General features: G+C 36.2%; 1 protein-coding gene across 12 annotated transcripts in view; it reads left to right on the plus strand.

Annotated features, from left to right (window-relative positions):
• The window catches only part of RIC8B (RIC8 guanine nucleotide exchange factor B), a 102,932-nt gene that overhangs the window by 47,059 nt on the left and 36,603 nt on the right, over window positions 1–19,270 (plus strand). For all 12 annotated transcript variants that reach the window (XM_045062269.1, XM_045062267.1, XM_023257402.2 and 9 more), the window contains exons 4-6: window positions 4,434–4,528; window positions 15,646–15,874; window positions 16,625–16,720. In XM_045062269.1, the coding sequence (XP_044918204.1) occupies window positions 4,434–4,528; window positions 15,646–15,874; window positions 16,625–16,720 (420 nt within the window). The remainder of the gene's footprint in view (window positions 1–4,433; window positions 4,529–15,645; window positions 15,875–16,624; window positions 16,721–19,270) is intronic.

Consider the following 19,270-nt stretch of genomic DNA (forward strand, 5'->3'; position numbering starts at 1 on the left):
GATCCCAAAGAATTTTCTGAGTTTTTATCTACCTTTTAATTGAGTGTTGTTATCTCATTTTGATTTCCACTATCACAACAAGCCTATTTGCTTTCTCTCTCTTCCTCCTCCCTTTGTCCTTGGTGACTTTTTTCTTCTCAATCTTTGGAGATAATATGATTTCAGAGCAGAGAATATTGATGTCTTAAAAATACCAAAATTAAGATGAAGCAAGTAAATTATAGTTATATAAACTGTATTTGTATAATGTTTTATAAAGAACAGTTATATTTAATCTTTCCAGCATCCTTGTGATACAGCAGCATTAACTACATTTAACACATGGAGACACGAAAGATCAGAGTGTTTAAATTACTTACGGAAAGTCACATAGCAGACTAATAGTATAGTATCCATTCTAACCTTTGTTAAATAAGACTTCTTAATGATAACACTCATTTAACCAATATTTATTGAGACATAGACTAATGGAATAGAATAAAGAGTCTCGAAATAAACCTACACATATATAGTCAACTGGTTTATGATACAGGTAACACTGAAGTGCAGTGGGGCAAAAGTGGGCTTTTTAATAAGTTGCCCTGGATCAATTGAAAGGCTGTATGGAAGAAAAACGAATTTATTTTATTTTATTTTTAATGTTTATTTATTTTTGAGAGAGACAGAGCATGAGTGGGGGAGGGGCAGAGAGAGAGGGAGACAGAATCTGAAGCAGGCTCCAGACTCTGCGCTGTCAGCACAGAGCCTAATGTGAGGCTTGAACTCACAGACTGTGAGATTATGACGTGAGCTGAAGTCGGACGCTTAACCGACTGTGCCACCCAGGCATCCGGAAAAACAAATTTAAGTCCCTACCTTATACCATACATAGAACGTTACTTTGAGATGGATAAGGACCTTAATATTAAAAAAGGTAAAATAATAAAGCTTTTAGAAGAAAACAGATTATATTCATGACTTTATCCTAAACAAGTCAAACATTTCTTAAGTAGCAAAGATTTCTAAAATAGGACAAAATAAAAACCAAATCTTAAAGCAAAAGTTGACAAATTGGTCTTCATTAAAATGAACTCATCAAGAGTAGAAAGTAAAAAAAGCAGGCCACCAAATGGGAGAAGATATTTGCAACACATCTATAAATAAAGGATTGTATCCCAAATACATTAAAATCCATACAAATCCATACAAATAAAGTCAGTCAACCCAGTAGGAAAATAGTCAAAAGGCTTGAACAGGCACTTCACAAAAGAGCTATCCAAATGACCAGTAGTTACATGAAAACTCCTTAGTTATCAGGGAAATGCATAATAAAACTATGAGACCACTGCACACCCACAAGAATGACTGAATTTTAAAAGACTGACAATACCAAGTGTTGACATAACTGTAGAACAACTAGTGAGAGTATAAATTGGTATTAACACTTTGAAACACTATTTGGCAGTATATTCTGAAGTTTGACATATGTATATGACCTGTGATGCAGCAAATGAAATGTAAGAAAGTACATTCACAGCAGTACTCTTCAATGTAGTCCCAAACTGGAAACAATCCAAGTGCCCATCAAGAGTAGGATGGATAAGTAAATTGTGATATATTCATTGTATTTAGCAGTGCTTTCTTAACCAAATTGGTGACGGATCAGATTTTTTGCCCTTGCTTTCAGAATGAAATTCTTGTATAGTGCAATATTACACACAGTGTCAAACTGGAGAAGTTCCTAAATGCTCACACCTTCTGCACTCATGACACTGCAGATCAGTGGCAAACAGGGTGCGGACCAGCAGTGATCCACAGACTACATCTCAAATATTACTGCTCTCAAGTGATGAAAATGAACACACTGCACCTAAATACACATGACAACCTGAAAGAATCTCACAACCGTACACAAAGGGTCTATATTTTATGATATCATTCAAGTAAAATTCAGTGAAAACAAAAAATCACTAACCTGCAATGTTAGACATTCAGATTACCCTTGAGGATCAGGAGATTGTCATTTGAAGAGGCCAATTCTGGAGTTCTTAATCTTAGTGTTGGATCATTTTTGTGCTGGTTATATGGATGTGCTCATTTTATGAAAATTTATCTGGCTGCCCACTTATGACTGGGACTTTTTTTTGTTTTACTTACCATTTACATTAAAAATTATTGAACATCTACTAAACACATGCACTCTAAACTTGTAAAGGTAATAGAGTACTGGAGAAAACAATGGATAGTGCCAGTATGTAAATAAATGTGGCAGTACAAATTAATGATTTTATGAAAGGAATCATAACAAGATATAGCGATAGAAAATAATGAAAGAAGAAACCTACTTAGATATGGTCTAAGTAGGTCTTTTCTAATGAAATGGTCTTTCTAATGGTCTTTTCTAATGAAATATTTTAGCTGAGACCTGGAATATGAAAAGGAATCAGTGATGCTGAGATTGGAAACAACAATCCAGGGATTTGACAGTTGTTTTGAGTAGAGAAAGGGAATTTAGTGGATTTATAGTAAAAGAGGACATTGAGGATATAGGTACAACTTGGGAATTGGCATTATAAAAGTTGGGACAGGAAGAAATGGGATGGAAAGAAGTAGGATTTTGGTTTACAGTTGCAAATAGAAAGACCACAGTGGATAGTTTTGCAAGAGGCTTGTCAACATCAGCATGAGAAGAAATGATTGTGATATCTAGAATAAAGGAAAATCTTGTTTGAAAGGAAGTGCATTCCTAGTTAATTTTCAAAACCGAGGAAAATATGATCTTATTAAGAATTAAGAAATGGAAGAATTTTACATGTGTTTCCTGTGCTTCGTGTAACTTGGGGTAAGCAAAAGTGTATTTACATATTAGAGAATTTTGATCCAGGCATTTGAAAATGGACAGTGAATGGGACAGCGTTCGTTTCAACCCTACCAGTCCTAGTGTCTCTGACATTCTACCGACCCCCCTCCCCTTTTCTCTATTCCTTCCCCAACACATGATTATTTTACTATCACTCATTTCAGCTCTATCAGTCTTACTTACCTTTTGTTTCCTTCTTCCCTCATCCTTTCCACTCACCTTCAAATGTTTCATTCCAAGTACTAAGCACTTCCATGTGTATCATCCTCTTTAATCCTTTTATAACCCTACCAGTCTCATATTTGTGGAGATATGTGTGGGGAAACTTTGGCTCAGAGAATCTGTATGACTTGTCTAAGGTCACAGCCTAGACTCCAGACTCCAAGTGAAGTGCTTTTTTACCATTATGCTACTGAGGCCTTCATCTCTTCCAAATGAACATATGATGGTGTTAGGCTTAAAATACTGTCATCTGCATTATGAGTAATGCAGTTGTGCTCTATTGTTTGTTAGATCTTATAGGAGACATCATCTCAGAGGGCTGAGTTATATATATGAATATATGTATAATATTTGAGTATATTTCACTTTATATAGACTTGAGATTATATGTAAAACTGAAGTTTTTAGATTTATAACATTTTTAATAAAGTTTTTAAAATTTTAAATAGTTTTTGAAGTAATCGGAGACTTCCTGAAGTATAGCATATGCAGGATCTCTATTATAATTATCATTTATTTTACATGTCTTCTTAGTTACTAAAAATCTGAAAGCAGAGAGAGACCTTGATGCAGGTAATTAAAGAAATTATAATGGCCCCAAATCTCAAGAAGAGGCCCAAAATCTCTAAAAGAAGAGGAGGTAAACTAAGTGATTATTCAAAACTTAGCTTATTTCCTACTGCTTGCCTTCTTCCCTCTGACTCTCTCTGTGTCTTTAATAACAACGAGTAAACATTGGAAAAATAGGAGATTAAACTCAGATCACTTGTTTTTCATCACTTGCTGGTAATTCTGGGGGAACTAGCAAGATTTGGGGGAACTAGGAGATTAAGAAGACTCATTAATGAAGTTGACAGATTATACCTTTTAATTTATTGCTTTTGAAATAAGAAATTAGGCAGTTAAGTATGTACAGCCCACTGTTAAAATATCTGATAGCATTACATCTGTTTGAACTTTTATAACCACTAGTAAACTCTAACAGTATACTATCAAAAGAATCTATAGACTTTCTGAAAATGGAAAAGATCCTCAGGTGAATTGGGTCTTAAGGTAAAAGAGAGTAGGAAATGCATGGCTGTTGATCTTGTCTCTCTTTGCCTGACATGCCATAAAGGGAGTGGCTAGGTCAGCATCTCCTGGTTTTCAGCCACTTCTGGAGGTGGCTGTTCATATAAGACAGTAACTATTAACTTAGTATTGAGAATTTTGTCTACAGTGTCCTGACTTCTATTATTTATGGTATAAGAATGACTGTTTAGGGGGACAAATGGTCCATAAGATGGCTCCCAGGGATGCAGGAATACACCAGACTCCTTCACTAAGGCATTCAATCCCCAATTTTTCCTCTTGTCTTTTTTATTTGCTGTAGAGTGATTCTCATCAGTTCCGTGTCATGGCAGCTGTCCTTCGCCATTGTTTACTAATCGTAGGTCCAACTGAAGACAAAACAGAAGAGCTGCACAGGTAGGTAACTTCTGTGTTGATATCTCAGTAAAGGACATCATCAATTCTCGATGTTTTTATGCTTCTAATTTTAGTTGTTATGAGCACAGGAAAGTGAAAATATTCTAGTGAATCAAGTAACCGGTAAGTCAGAAATCACTACCATGCCCTGATGACAAATTTTCATTCTGTCCCCTTTGGAGACAGTTTGGCATTTGTTGCATTCAACAATAAAACCCAAGGGGCGCCTGGGTGGCGCAGTCGGTTAAGCGTCCGACTTCAGCCGGGTCACAATCTCGCGCTCCGTGAGTTCGAGCCCCGCGTCGGGCTCTGGGCTGACGGCTCAGAGCCTGGAGCCTGTTTCCGATTCTGTGTCTCCCTCTCTCTCTGCCCCTCCCCCGTTCATGCTCTGTCTCTCTCTGTCCCAAAAATAAATAAACGTTGAAAAAAAAAATTAAAAAAAAAAACAAACAATAAAACCCAAAACAACAGTAATAATAGCACAGTTCAATAGTTATTGAATAATGGGGCGCCTGTGTGGCTCAGTCGGTTAAGTGCCCGTCTCAGCTCAGCTCATGATCTCACGGTTCATGAGTTCAAGCCCCGTGTCGGGCTCTGTGCTGACAGCTTGGAGCCTGGAGCCTGCTTCAGATTCTGTGTCTCCCTCCTACCTCTGCGCCTTCCTTGTTCACGCTCTGTCTCTCTCTCTCTCTCTCTCTCTCTCTCTCTCTCTCTCTCTCTCTCTCTCAAAAAAAATAAACATTAAAAAAAATTTTTTTAAGTTATTGAATACTATATGTGACATTATGCTAAGTGCTTTATAAAGATTAACTTCTTTTAATCAGCACACCAGCCTTATCAAGTGGGTACTATTTTTCCCTTTCAATAGATGATGAAATTGGGGCATAGAAAGATTAAGCAATTTCTCTGCGATCACACAGCTCTATTAAGTGACAGAGCTTGTATTTGAACCCTGCTTTTAATTACTACACTCAAACTAATGTTTCCACTAATTTCATTGTAAGAGTATTTACCAAAAAGTGTATCTTAAGCAATATGGGTTAATTAAATTTTAAAAACCTATTATAAGAATTGGGTCATAGTCTCAAGTATTAATATATAAAAAATAGTTCAAGTTTTGTGTCTTGCCTGTTGGAGCTATTAATGGACAGCTACTAAAATGTATCATTCTCTGAGAACTGAGTTAATACATTTTTCTCCTTCTTTTACTTTCTATTCTAGATCAGATTTGTATTAACAACACTTACGATTTTAACATAAGACTGCTTAGGGTGCTTTATTCTTTAAGAATATAAATGGCATTTTAAACAACTCCAATAAATTCAAATCTGCAAACAAATAACTTTGGCGTTAACTCTCTTTTACAAATAAACTTAAAATTGGGTTCTTCATAGCTTTTGAGCATTTACAGTATTTTTTTCCAAAATATGGCTTAAGTAAAACTTAATAGAAACACAACCAGCGTGTAAAAATGGAACGTAACCTTGTTATTTTTTAATCAAATTCATATTATTTTAGTTATGATCAGCAATTTATTATTTGATATTATGCTGAGTTTGTTGGTAGGTTATCTTTATGTACCCCACCCTGCAAACCTCAAAAGATTATTTTCGCCTCTCCCCCGTTCGTGCTCTCTCTCTGTCCCAAAAATAAATAAAAATGTTGAAAAAAAAAATTAAAAAAAAAAAAAAGATTATTTTCTTCACAGTTAAAAAGTGTGATTTTTTTCCTTCAGCTAGAGATCAAAAGTTCCTTTAATTTTTTTGAGTCAGTGCCTTTAAAAAATAATCAGATTAGGGCACCTGGGTGGCTCAGTCGGTTGAGCGTCCAACTTCGGCTTAGGTCATGATCTCACGGTTTGTGGGTTCAAGTCCCACGTCAGGCTGTGTGCTGACAGCTCGGAGCCTGGAGCCTGCTTTGGATTCTGTGTCTCCCTCTCTTTCTGCCCCTCCCCCACTCACACTCTGTCTCTCTCTCTCTCTCTCTCAAAAATAAAATAAAAACATTAAAAAAAATAATGAGATTAAGTGCAAAAATCATAACCACTAAAAAGATTTTATTAAGCGTTTTTGACTTACTATAATTTTTTTCATAATCAAGAGACACTGTAGATACTAAAACTTAAAAAAAATGGATTTATAGAAAGCCCAGGAGTAAATTGGTGGCTTTTTTTTTTTTGAAATCACATATTATAAGTTAAATGGTATTCATACAAGAATGTGAAGAGAGGGGTGCCTGGGTGGCACAGTCAGTTTAGTGGCTGACTCTGATTTCAGCTGAGGTCATGATCTCACATTTCATAAGAATGAGCCCTGCGTAGGGCTCTGTGGTGACAGCAAGGGGCCTGCTTAGGATTCTCTCTCTCCCTCTCTCTCTCTGCCCCTTCCTCTCTGTCTCACTCTCAAAATAAATAAACTTAAAGGGAAAAGAATGTGAGGAGAAAGTGGGGAATTGTTTCACTAGTTACAAAAACATTGCCAAAGATTTCTCTGATAAATTTAATATATTTTTTAAAATGTTTATTTATTTGTTTTTAGATGTGAGAGCACACATGTGCGTAAGTGGGGGAGGGGCAGAGAAAGAGGAGGAGAGAGAGAATCCCAAGCAGGCTCCACGCTGGCGACACAGAGACTAACTCGGGGCTCTATCCCATGACCGTGTGATCAAGAGTTGGACGTTTAACTGACTGAGCCACCCAACTGCCCCTGATAAATTTAATATTTTAACACAGCACCCAGTATTTGTCAAAAGAGAGCAAGAAGAGAAGTTTTAAAAATCAGATTTTTTAAAAAGTAATTAGATTTCTTTATTTTCCTAATGATATTATTTGCTTTAAATATTTATTCTTAAATAAATTTTGAAGATACTTTTCTTTAAATTTGATTTTATCTTAAAAGTTGCTTTGATACATTTCTATTAGGTACACTGTAAATAAGAAGGGATATCCCTAGAGCCACAAACAGGATATAGGAGTTTCTCAGAGGCTTTCCTAGGAGATTGAGGTTGTGGCTGACTTGACAGTTTATCTGGAAAGGCCCTGCATGTCCCTTTAATCAGAATTAAAGTGATTAGTATCATTGGAGAATAATGACTCTAGGCTAAGCCATTTAAATACAGAGAAAATTGCTTTAACCTCAAAGAGCTATTTTAGGAAACTGACTAGAATTGTAATACCTACTAAATTCTGCTTATTTGTAGTGGCCATGAAAATCGTGTGTGTGTTTAAGGCAAAGTTAAAATAAAAAAATCAGAATGTTTTTCAAAGTAATATTTTGTTTCAGTTTTTAAGTTATTTTCTAAGTTTGTTTTTTTCTTTTTCTTTTTGACACTTCGATTTAAGGACAAATATGATGAAATAGGTAAACCTGAATAGTATGTGATTATGCATTATCATCAAACTCAAAGAGTTGTAGTAATGATTCAATAAGAAATTAATAAAGAGCTATTGTCCCTGGCACTGAGGAAGCACTTGGCAGGTGGGAAGGCTGCCACTGCCACTTCTGTAACTATTATTGTAATAAGCATACTGGCTTTTAGAACCAATATTTAGTTCCAGATCTCTTCCAACTTTTAAAAGTTGGTTTTTGATTTTGATATTTTGTTTAGGAACTTATTTCTGTGTATATCCTGTGATCATGTAGAGAAATCTATTTTCCAGTCATCTAAGCTTTTCTGTCTATCATACATACGTGTCATGAGCCTACTAGGCTCCTCCAGGAAATGAGTGAGTAAAAAAATACCTTGGCAACAGCTTTTTCTGATGTGCTGTCTCTGTAAGACAGTGCCCTTTTTTTCCCCACCCCCAGAGCAATGAAGAGGACAGGGACATTGAGATAAAATGAGTTAGCTCACATGGACAGCTGACCTTAACCTTCATTTCCACTAATCAGCGTGTGAGATAGCTTTAAAAATCTATTTATTCTATTTCATTTCCTCTTGTCTATACTTAAAGTAACAAGTAAATTGTTGGTTTGAGCCATCTTTTTTGCTACTTTAAAGAACACATCCTAATTCTGTTCTTCTCTGCTATCTTCCTGAACGTATTTTCAGCCCTCTTGTTCATAATCAGCAAGCTTATACATAAACAGCCAAAAACAGTTGCATGTGGATGTGGTTGTGGTTTCATTTTATTTTAGAAGGGGGAAGATGGGGCTGGCCTAAATGCTGGATAGTTGAGGAGAGGGGAGGGAAGGACCAGATCTGATTTAATTTCTTTTAACCTCTCCGTCTAATTTCTTTCAGTTAGCACGCTGGCATCTACAAAATGCTTTCTCTCTCTCTTTTTTTTTGAACCCAAAGAGCTGGTGTGTTTTTTATTTTTATTTTTTTCAATTTATTGTTATGTTATTTTATTGGTGTGAAATATACTATCAGTTCTACTTGTACATTTCAAACAAGCAATTAAACTTTGTTATTTGTTTTGTTTTGTTTTTTTATAAATATGAAATTTATTGTCAAATTGGTTTCCATACAACACCCAGTGCTCATCCCAAAAGGTGCCCTCCTCAATACCCATCACCCACCCTCCATCAACCCTCAGTTTGTTCTCAGTTTTTAAGAGTCTCTTATGCTTTGGCTCCCTCCCTCTCTAATCTCTTTTTTTTTTTCTTCCCCTCCCCCATGAACTTCTGTTAAGTTTCTCAGGATCCACATAAGAGTGAAAACATATGGTATCTGTCTTTCTCTCTATGACTTATTTCACTTAGCATAACACTCTCCAGTTCCATCCACGTTGCTACAAAAGGCCATATTTCATTCTTTCTCATTGCCATGTAGTATTCCATGGTGTGTCTTTTAAAAGTAGTGATTACCTCCCTGCCTTTTTTGTTTCTTTATTTTAAAGTTTATTTATTTATTATGAGAGAGAATGAGCATGAGTGAGGGAGGGGCGGAGAGAGGGAGAGGGAGAATCTCAAGCAGGCTGCACACTGTCAGCACAGAGCCCAACGTGGGACTTGATCTCATGAACAATGAGATGATGACCTGAGTTGAAATCAAGTCAGACGCTTAACTGACTGAGCCACCCAGGTGCCCCATGTTGTTGTTTCTTTGTTTAGACCAATTTATTTTATCTCACATATTGAAGTGTACCTAATGATATCTTATTACAATGCTAAGCATATGCCTTTTTTTCCAGCTTTATTGAGCTATAATTGACATATAACATTGTTGAAGGAGCACAGTGGTGTTGCTTTGATACACTTATATTACAAAATGATTACCACCACAGCATTAGCTAGGCATAATGCCTTACCCGTGGCTGACTTTCAATAAATGTTTGAAAACTGAGGGGAGAGAAGATGGGGGAATGGGTAAAATAGGTGAAGGAGATTAAGAGGTACAGACTTCCGTTTATAAAATAAATAAGTCACAGTGATGAAAAGTACAACATAGGGAATATAGTCAATAATACTGTAATAATGTTGTTTAGTGACAGGTGCTAACTACACTTATCCTGGTGAGCACTGAGTAACAGAATTGTTGAATCACTGTTGTATACCTGAAACTAATGTAACATTGTACTTCAATTATACTTCAATAAAGATTGTTTTTAGAAGTTTGAAAATTGGATTTCATTTTGGCTTATATTTTTTAACTGAGCCCTTACTATATAATAGGCACTATGTTGAACTCCTGGACAACAAGGATGAATACAGTACAATCTGTGTTCTCCAGGGCTTCACCAACTAGGGGTAAAACAGACATGTAAGTAAATAAGTGCAGTTATTTTGATGAGTGCTGCATCAGACACGAGCAAGCTTATGTAGGAATGCAGAAAACAAGAGAGTTTACTTTGGAGAGATCAGGGAAAGGGGGTCTTATTTTATTTTATTTTTTGTTATTAAACCTCCTAGCTCTTTAACTTCTTATTGTGAATAACACTTATGTAGGTGAACAGATATTTTCTGAACTATCACCGAGCACCATGCTAGGTGCTTGAAGATCTCCACAGTGCATACTCTGGAGGAACATAGAGTCTAAGTGAGGTGACAAGACATAAATATTAGGAAAAGTTAAATAACAATTCAAGACCATAATAGAAGAACTATCACAAGATTTTGAGTAGTATTCCAGTGAATTAATTATCCAAATAATAACTGCTAATAGAGTTTAAAGACAAGCTCACTGTGGTCTAGCATGATGAAGAAAGTCTTTCTTACTTATACTGTACCTATTCTCCATCCTCATCCAGACCTCTGGTCTCCTGGTTATTCCTTTTTCTTCTACCTATAAGCCCCCAGAGGCTTACTTTCTTCTCTCTCTATTCTGAAGCATTGGTTCATCATTTCAACCTGTCTGTACACCTTCATTTTCATGTCCTGCCAGTCTTGAAGCACCCAACCCCAGATCTGTCAGACCACCCACCTTCTCCACTTCTAAACTCAGGCTGCTCAGTCTTGTGGGACAGTTTTACTAACCCAACAGATTGGTCCGTCCTGTCTACCGCATGCAAGAGTTGTTTCTTGAAAAGCAAATCTCTGTTTAGAATCCCCTCAGGGTTCCCCTCTGTCTTTATGTTTCAGAGCAAACTTCTATTGTTATTTTGCATTTATTAATGATCTGTAGCCTTATCAGGGAAATCTGTTTCCCTGGCTTCTGCACCTTCCTCTTTGCCAGCATAACTCCGGTTTAAGGTCACCAGTAACCCATCTGGCCATAACATGCATCTCATGGCAGTCCCCTTTATGACACTCCTACCCCACTCCATGCACACATACATGTATTTTCTGGTTTCATTGCTTATTAAGGCCCCTCCTTTAGAGGCATTATCCTTTGCTTTATACTGTATACTTAGCACCTAGCATAGTAGCATAGTAAATATTTGTTGAGAATGAAGGGAAGTTTGAGCTAGTCTTAAAGAATGAGAACATTCTAGGCAAGAGAAAACATGGTCAAATACAGAAATGAGTATGTCTCTATGGCACATTTGGAGAACAGTGACTAGGTTGCTGTGTGTTAAAAAGATATGCTTTGCGGAGAGCAGCACACAGGGGTCTTTCCATCCATATCTTATCCAATGTTTTCTTGACACTTCTCACCCGCTGCTACTCCAGTCTTCTCTTGCTCTTTACAGCAAAACTCCTCCAGTCGTGGACTCTCTGGTTCCTCTACTGTTCTTTCTTGAATTTGGTCAACTTATGCTTTAGTTCCACTGCTCAACTGGAATGGCTCTTAGTGACTTCTGTGGTGCTAATCCAATGGACATTTGTCATTTGTCATCTTGCTTGTTTGTCCACATCATTTGACAGGGTGGTTGCTCCATTCTTGCTTATATACTTTCTTCCAGGACACCAAACTATCTTGGTTTTCCTCCTACCTCACTAATTGTAATTTCCTCAACTCAGCCTCAGACAACAGAGTGGCCCAGGTTCAGCCCTCACAGTCTTTCAGTCCACACTCATTCCCTCACTGATCTGATCCCATCTTGCATCTTTAAACATCATCCACATGCTAAAACTCCTCACTTTCTATCTCTAATCCAGATCTCCCTCCATGGACTCCAGACTCCTATAGCTAACTTCCTATCAACATCTCCACTTGGAAGTCGAATAGATAACCCAAACTTAACATATCCAAAATTAAACTCTTAATGTTCCCCTAAAAAGCTGCTTCTCCTGCAGCACTTCCCATTTCAGTTTATGGCAACTCTAGCTTTCCACTTGCTAAGGCTAGAACCTTGAATTCTTACAGTTCACAATTCACAAGAAATGCCCTTTAAAATGTATCCAGATGTAGCCACTTCATTGTTATCATCATGTTCAGTCATCTAAATTATTATAGTAGCATCCTGATTCTTCTCACCTTTGATGTCCTACCATCTGTTCTCAATGCAATAGTCAGAGTGACCCTTTTAAGATAAATTAGAGTATATCACCATGCAAAACCCTATAGTGGTTCCTTTTTCACTCCAGAATAAAATTAAGTTATAATAGCTTGCAAGACCTATCTGGCCTCCTATACCTATCTGATCTCCTGTCCTACTCCTTTTCCTTTATATCGTAGTTCAGCGAAACCATCCTTCTTACAGTTCTTCAGTCATGCTGCTGCATAACTTGGGGCCTTTGCTCTTGCTTTTCTTTCTGAAATGCTCTTTCCCCACATAGTTACATGGCTCACTTCCTCACTTCCTTTAAGTCTTTGCTTAAATGATACCATTTTAGTGAGGACTACCCTAACCACTCTATTCAAAATTATAACCTACATTTGTCTATCTTACCCTCCTGGTCCCACCCCCACCCCCACCCCAGGCCACTTATGAGTTTCTATGTGCCTTCTATTCATTCATCTTATTTGTTTTGTTTACTTTTTACTGACAGTTTTCTCCATGCTGGAAAATAAGCTCCATTAAGACATGGATTTGTCTTTTTCTTCATAAAACAATGCCTGACACAAGTAATTAATAATTACTGAATTGAGCTAGAGTAAAGGTAGGAATTTACATCTGAAAGTCTTTTGGAGGTCTTAAGTTTCATTTAAGTAAATTCTGTAGCCATGAAGAAAAGATATGTGAGCCCCAAGTATAAAGAAGATACGTTTGAACCAGGAAAGATTTGTTTATGGTTGTAGGTCTGCATGTACCGTTATCATGCTTCTTGTTGTCATTTGGTATTAAATTATGTTTAGTCCAGTGATTGATAGAGGACTGGATTTTAGATTGCCTTCCCACTCTCACAACTAACAAGGCTTTAATCAGGGCATTAAGGAGCTCTAAATAGGCTTTGCTTTTGAATCTGCATATCAGGAGGGGGCTGGGAGCATGAGTGGGAGGATGTCATGTCCCAGTGATTAATGATCTCTAGGAAGCTGAAAAGGGGAGAGTAATATACACAGTATTTCTACCCCCTGGAGTAGGAATGCAAACACCATTGTGCAGATCTGTGCATAGTCACTGACTTCCTGGTAGCTGGAGAATTTCATACACTCTTCTACCACAAATAAAACTGTCAGAGAAGTGACAGAGCTCAAAAAGCTGGCCTTCCTTACTTAAAAAGAATAGCTCAAACACAGTGAGCCAGAAAATTAATTTTGTAGTTGTTTGGAAACCCAGTTGTTTAATAAGAAATGAGAAAATGAGAACTTTTCTTGAAAAGCCTAAAAGCTCCAAATATTTGTTGAATCAAACTCAGCATTTGGTTTCTTAAATTTACTGGATTCCTGGAAACTACTTATTTTAAATGAATTTAAAGGAAAACATGCCTTTGTAATGAAATGCACTGTCTTAAACTTTTCAGTGTGTTCTCTATGGTAGATTTAGAAAATCATCCTATCAATGGACTCCTGTGCCTGTTGCCCTATGTGTCGAAAAAAAATCCTAACATTTCACAATACTTACATGGTTTTAAGAAAGTAATTCTATGGTAGAGTTCTTTTGTTTGTTTTCATCCCCAGTGAATCTGTGATATTTAATAACAGTTTCCAAATGCTTAAGTCAGAAGGGAAACATTTTTAACTCAAGATAAGGAACTACAGATGTTTGCAAAAATTTTTAAATGAAAGTTTGTGGGAAAAGCATTGTATTTCAACCAATTGTGATCATTTACAAAAAATCAAAATGAGGGCCTTTATTTAACAGTAGCAGTAGTAATCACAGAAGCAGTGACAGATTTTTAATGGGGACTTCCAAGTAACTTGTATTTTACCAAGAACCATTCATTGGTAGGACTTGTTATTTTTGTTCTTGGTTCAGATTTTTTTGATACCATTTACATCACTACTCATTGTTCTACATTGTCTAATTTTTAAACTTTGATTTTTTAAATATTTTTTCCGTAATATAAAAAAAAAAAAAGGAAGGAAATACTCATTCTTGGGGAAATGAGAGCAACACTTCAGAGTAAGGAAAGAAAAAATTTTATATTTTATTTCTGTTTTGTTGTTGTTTGCTTTGTTTATTTTTGAGGGTGTCACTATAATCTAAATTAAAATGAACTACTGTGGTCTAAATTAAGGCAGCATCAGATAGAATCAGCCCTGAGTTTGGTTTCCAAGTGGTTAGACTTTTCAATTGCATTTGCAAGAGTTTATTTTTAGTCAGGATGTGGTTATTTTTAGATCTGCTTCTCTGTCACTAGGAAATGTAATGCCTGTCTTTCCATTGTTGTTTATCAGGAAGTTCTAAGGCACAGGCTTATAATATCCAGTTAGCAGAGAACACTGCCTCTCCTTTTAGATGAAAGAATATGAAATAATCCTTGAAGGAAAATCTGTTAATTGAGAACATGTCTAATTTTTTAAATTATTAGTGTCACTTTAATCTCTTACACGCTGAGCAACAGAACAAGATTTTTAGGGAACATCAAAAACACAAGGTTTGGGTTCCCCCTACTGGTATGCATCCCAGGTGCATGTGTCCTTAGTGAAAAGGCCTAGGGGATTAGAGATTTGAAATGGCTATGTGGACCTCTTTTAAAGAGATCTGGTAATGAGAAAAGGAGAAAAAAAACACCGTTACCTATTTTCTGATAATGTCTTTTAAAAAAATTAGATGACATATATGCTAACTAAGTTGGATGTAAATTAAAAAAAATAAAATAAATAAACTGAAAAAAATTACAAATAAAAAATAAATAATGAAAACCTCTAAAACTATTTTAAAAATTAGATGATCCAAAAATTGTATTTTTTACATCTAGAAAGAACAAAACTTAATCCCATAATATTTGGTTTTTTAATGTTGTTGCCTCTGTGATAAGCTGCTTATATACAGCTTCTCAAATGCTTTATGTTGTAATCTAAGGAATAATAAAACACCAGTGGCTCCACAAAAGGATTTAAAACCCCAAGGAAAAAAAAGCTAGCATTGTGTCATAATAAAACTAAAGAGATGGTGTTAAAGCTCACTAATTCCTATTTTAGCATTTCAGAAAGTGACAGGACATCATGTGATTGTGTGTGTCCATTTAACATCTGTTCTTTCTAATTTCTCATATGTGTATTTAAAACTGTTCTCTTTATTTTCTCTTAGTCAGTAAATGCCAAGTAATATTAAAGGCTTGTTTTGAAATAGAAAAATTTTAATTGACTCCTAAAAGTCATTTCTGAACTTCTTATTATGTTTGCATCTTAAAGGACTATTCAATGAAATTAAAATATTGTATTTTTAAATTGCTTTTCAGCAATGCAGTCAACCTTTTAAGCAATGTTCCGGTCTCTTGTTTGGATGTTCTCATTTGTCCATTAACCCATGAAGAAACAGCCCAAGAGGCAACGACTCTAGATGAACTGCCCAATGATAAAACAGCTGAGAAAGAAACTGTTTTGAAAAACAATACCATGGTATACAATGGTATGAATATGGAAGCCATTCATGTTTTACTCAATTTTATGGAGAAGAGAATAGACAAGGTAAGGCTGATAAAATGGAGGCCTTGGGAAGATGTTTCTAAAGAATGTAAATGTGCCATATATACAGACATCACAGGACATGATTTTTAAATTTAATCTTTTTTTTTTTTTATAGCTGACATACTGCATAATTATGCCCTGGAAATCATTTTATTACAATATACGATTAATTGCTAAAACAAGTCAATTTACTTGTTTAAAGACAAAAAATTTGTTAATGCAACACCAAAACTGTGACTAGTGCCTGCAAGTGAAGGAAAAATTAATGACTTTTCCATGTAGGTAATTTTTAAGACCTAGAAGTAAAAATTATCTGCCCACAAAACCTGAAGATAAATACTTTCCATAATACCTAAAAGCTATCTTTAAAAAAAATCGAGTTTTTATTAGTTGTGAGCTGCTTATTTTCTCTTGTCTGTCATTTGCTTTGTCTGGTAGCTATACTAAAAGGCAGCAGGGTAGTATGGGTAGGTTGTCAAAACCTTTGCCTTATTTAAGCCCATTGGTTGAGCCAGTGAGGACCCCACAAAATGTAGGAAAATCCAGGGAGGATAAAAATGGGCATTAATAAAAATGAAGATAACTGGTAGAATGAAGACATGGTTAGGAAAATAATTTCTTAAATAGTTTATAAAGCTTTGGTAACATAAAATGTCTCCCCCACCAAAAAAGGAGTATTAATATACTCAGTTATATAGAGGAAAGTAATACTGTTAGAAACTAATGTAGTATGTCTGGTTTTCTTTATAGGGAAGCAGCTATAGAGAAGGTCTAACTCCGGTTCTCAGCTTATTAACAGAATGTTCCCGAGCCCATCGAAACATCAGAAAATTTCTCAAAGATCAGGTAACTGCTTAATGCATATTACATCTCATGGTTAATCTTCTTATATGCAGTTTCTAAAAATAGAATTAATGAGTTGCATTCTTTCATAATGGTTTACTTTCATAAAATCAGAAACTCAGAAAAGTTAGTTTTAATCTTTGAAATCTTCCTAATCCGGGAAAAAAGTGATCGTGTGTATTTTTCTGAGTCATTGATTCATTTATTCAACTAATAGTGGAGATCTACTTTGTGCTGTGTTCTAAGCATTGTTCTAACCACTGAAAGACAGATGAAGTCTTTGCCTTGTGGAGTTTACCTTATAGTCGGAGAACAAAAAGTAAATGAATATGTTATAATGGCAAGTTGTGATGTGTTCTGAAGAAAGACAGCAGGGGAAGGGGAGATTTAGGAGAATCAGCAGGGCCTCTCTGAGAAAATAACATTTGAGCGGAAACTTGGATAAATAAGAAAAGGATCTCTGAGAATATCTGGAAGAGGACTATAGAGAGAACATGTTCAGAGTTCCTCAGGTGAGAGGATGCCTTGGTGTGCTTATGGAAGAGCAAGGAGGTTAGACCAAGTTGACAAGGAGAGTGGTAGATGAAGTAAAAAAAGGTAAGCAAGAAATAGCCTGAGGTTGTATAGGACTTTTGGTTCTCTTTTAAGTGAGATGGGCAAGCATTGGACCATTTTGAGAAGGGGAGTTGAATGAAGGGTACTTGTTTATATTTTGAAATACTCTGGCTACTATATGTAGGATAGACTAGGGGAATGTGAGTAGATGCAAGGAGGCCAGCTGGAAAGAGAGCTGATGGTGAATGTTTGGAGTAGGATGATAGTAGAGTTGATGATAAGGATTCTTTCTACCACTGTGTTTTCTGTTCATCTGCTTGTGTCATATAACCTTTGTCTCCCCTTCTATCATGAGTGAATTGTCCCTGCTTTCTTCTGTGGCCAGCCTCTTCGCTTGTGTCCTAGATCCCTTTCCTTCTCACCTTCTCAAGAACTTTGCTTTTGCATTTATTTCCTCTCTTCTTATGTTAATCCTTTTTTTTTTTTTTTTTTTATGTACTGGGTCATTTCTGTCTTCATCCAAACACATCTTTCATCTTAAAAATAAAAAAACCTTCTCTTAATTCCACTTCTCAAGCTGCCTCCCCATTACTCTGTTCTTCTTAATGCAGTTTTCCTCAAAACACTTTTCTGTACTCACCTTCTCTATTCTTTTTACTCTTTAATTCTCTCCTGCACCCGCTGTAATTAGGCTTTCCACCCCACTGCAGAGGCACTCATCAAAAATCATCAACCCAGTAATGCCAAATCTAATAGTTCTCAAACCTTTTTTCTTTAATTCCCCAGTGCATTTTAATGTAACGCGGTATTCTCTCCTTCTTGAAATGCTTTCTTCACTTGGTTTCTAGGACACAATAGGGAACCTTTTTGCAATGTTTGAGTGCCCCGAGGCAATATTGCCTTGGTCTCCATTTCCACTCCCTTGGTGATCTCATTCAGCAGTCATGGTTTTGAAAATCATCTGTATGCTGATGACTCCCAAATTTATGTCTCTGGCCCTGACTTGTCCCCTCTGCTCCAGACTGATATAACAGGCTGCCTGCTCATCTCCTCCCCTTAGATGTATAATAGGTATCTTAAGTTTTAACACATACCCGACTAAGCTCTTGATTCCCATCCCTTGACCCTGTTTCTTTCCTTCTTTCCACATTTCGGTGCATGGTACAACCATTCACTCCACTGCTCATTTTTTGCCATACAGAATTTCCCTTGTTAAATGAACCAGCTTCATTTCCCCCCCTTTATGTTTATGAGCAAGATTTAGTAAGCACCTTACCATACGTGAAGTACATTAATAGATACTGCTGCTAAGGAGAAATTAGAAAGTAGAGACTCTATCTTTGAGGAATTTACATAGTCTATTGGAAGAAGAGAGTAGTACCCTGAAAGCATGAATAATCATTTAAGCCAAGTAAACTAGTTGATTAATGAATTGAAGTCATTTTCCAAGTTGATTATTTTAAGACATTCTACTGTGACTAGGAGGAGTTGGTGAATAATAAATGAAAAATATTGTAAGTTTTCTATATTTTAGCTTTTTCACATAGGAGATCCAGGTTCAACTGAACTGTTTAGAGTTTAGATCTCTGGCCAGAAGAGCCAAAAAAAAAACCTGTTTGTTAAACAACTTCTCTATGTGAAGCTCTTGAGCCACATATTATGTAGAAACAAAGATTATGAGACCCTCTTTTTGTCCTTAAAGAGGCACTACAGTATAAAGAGATGAGACATGACAAGTAAAGATAACTAAAGATACAAGACACACACACAAATCCACTTTCTTCCTGAGAAAGATGCACTCTCAACTATGATGATTAAGAAAGGCAGAACATAAAGTAACAGGTGGTTAGTTTTGGTAATAGTGTAAATGGAATGACGGCTAGTTAATTATTACACCCTATTTCATTATTACCTGATTGAACCCAACACATGCCTACCCAAAGGAAATTGGTCTTAAGTATTGAGGCAGGTAGAAAGAGAACAGATGGTAGAAAGTAC

The sequence above is a fragment of the Felis catus genome, chromosome B4 (genome assembly GCF_018350175.1).
Source record: "Felis catus isolate Fca126 chromosome B4, F.catus_Fca126_mat1.0, whole genome shotgun sequence".
NCBI classification, from domain to species: Eukaryota; Metazoa; Chordata; class Mammalia; order Carnivora; family Felidae; genus Felis; species Felis catus.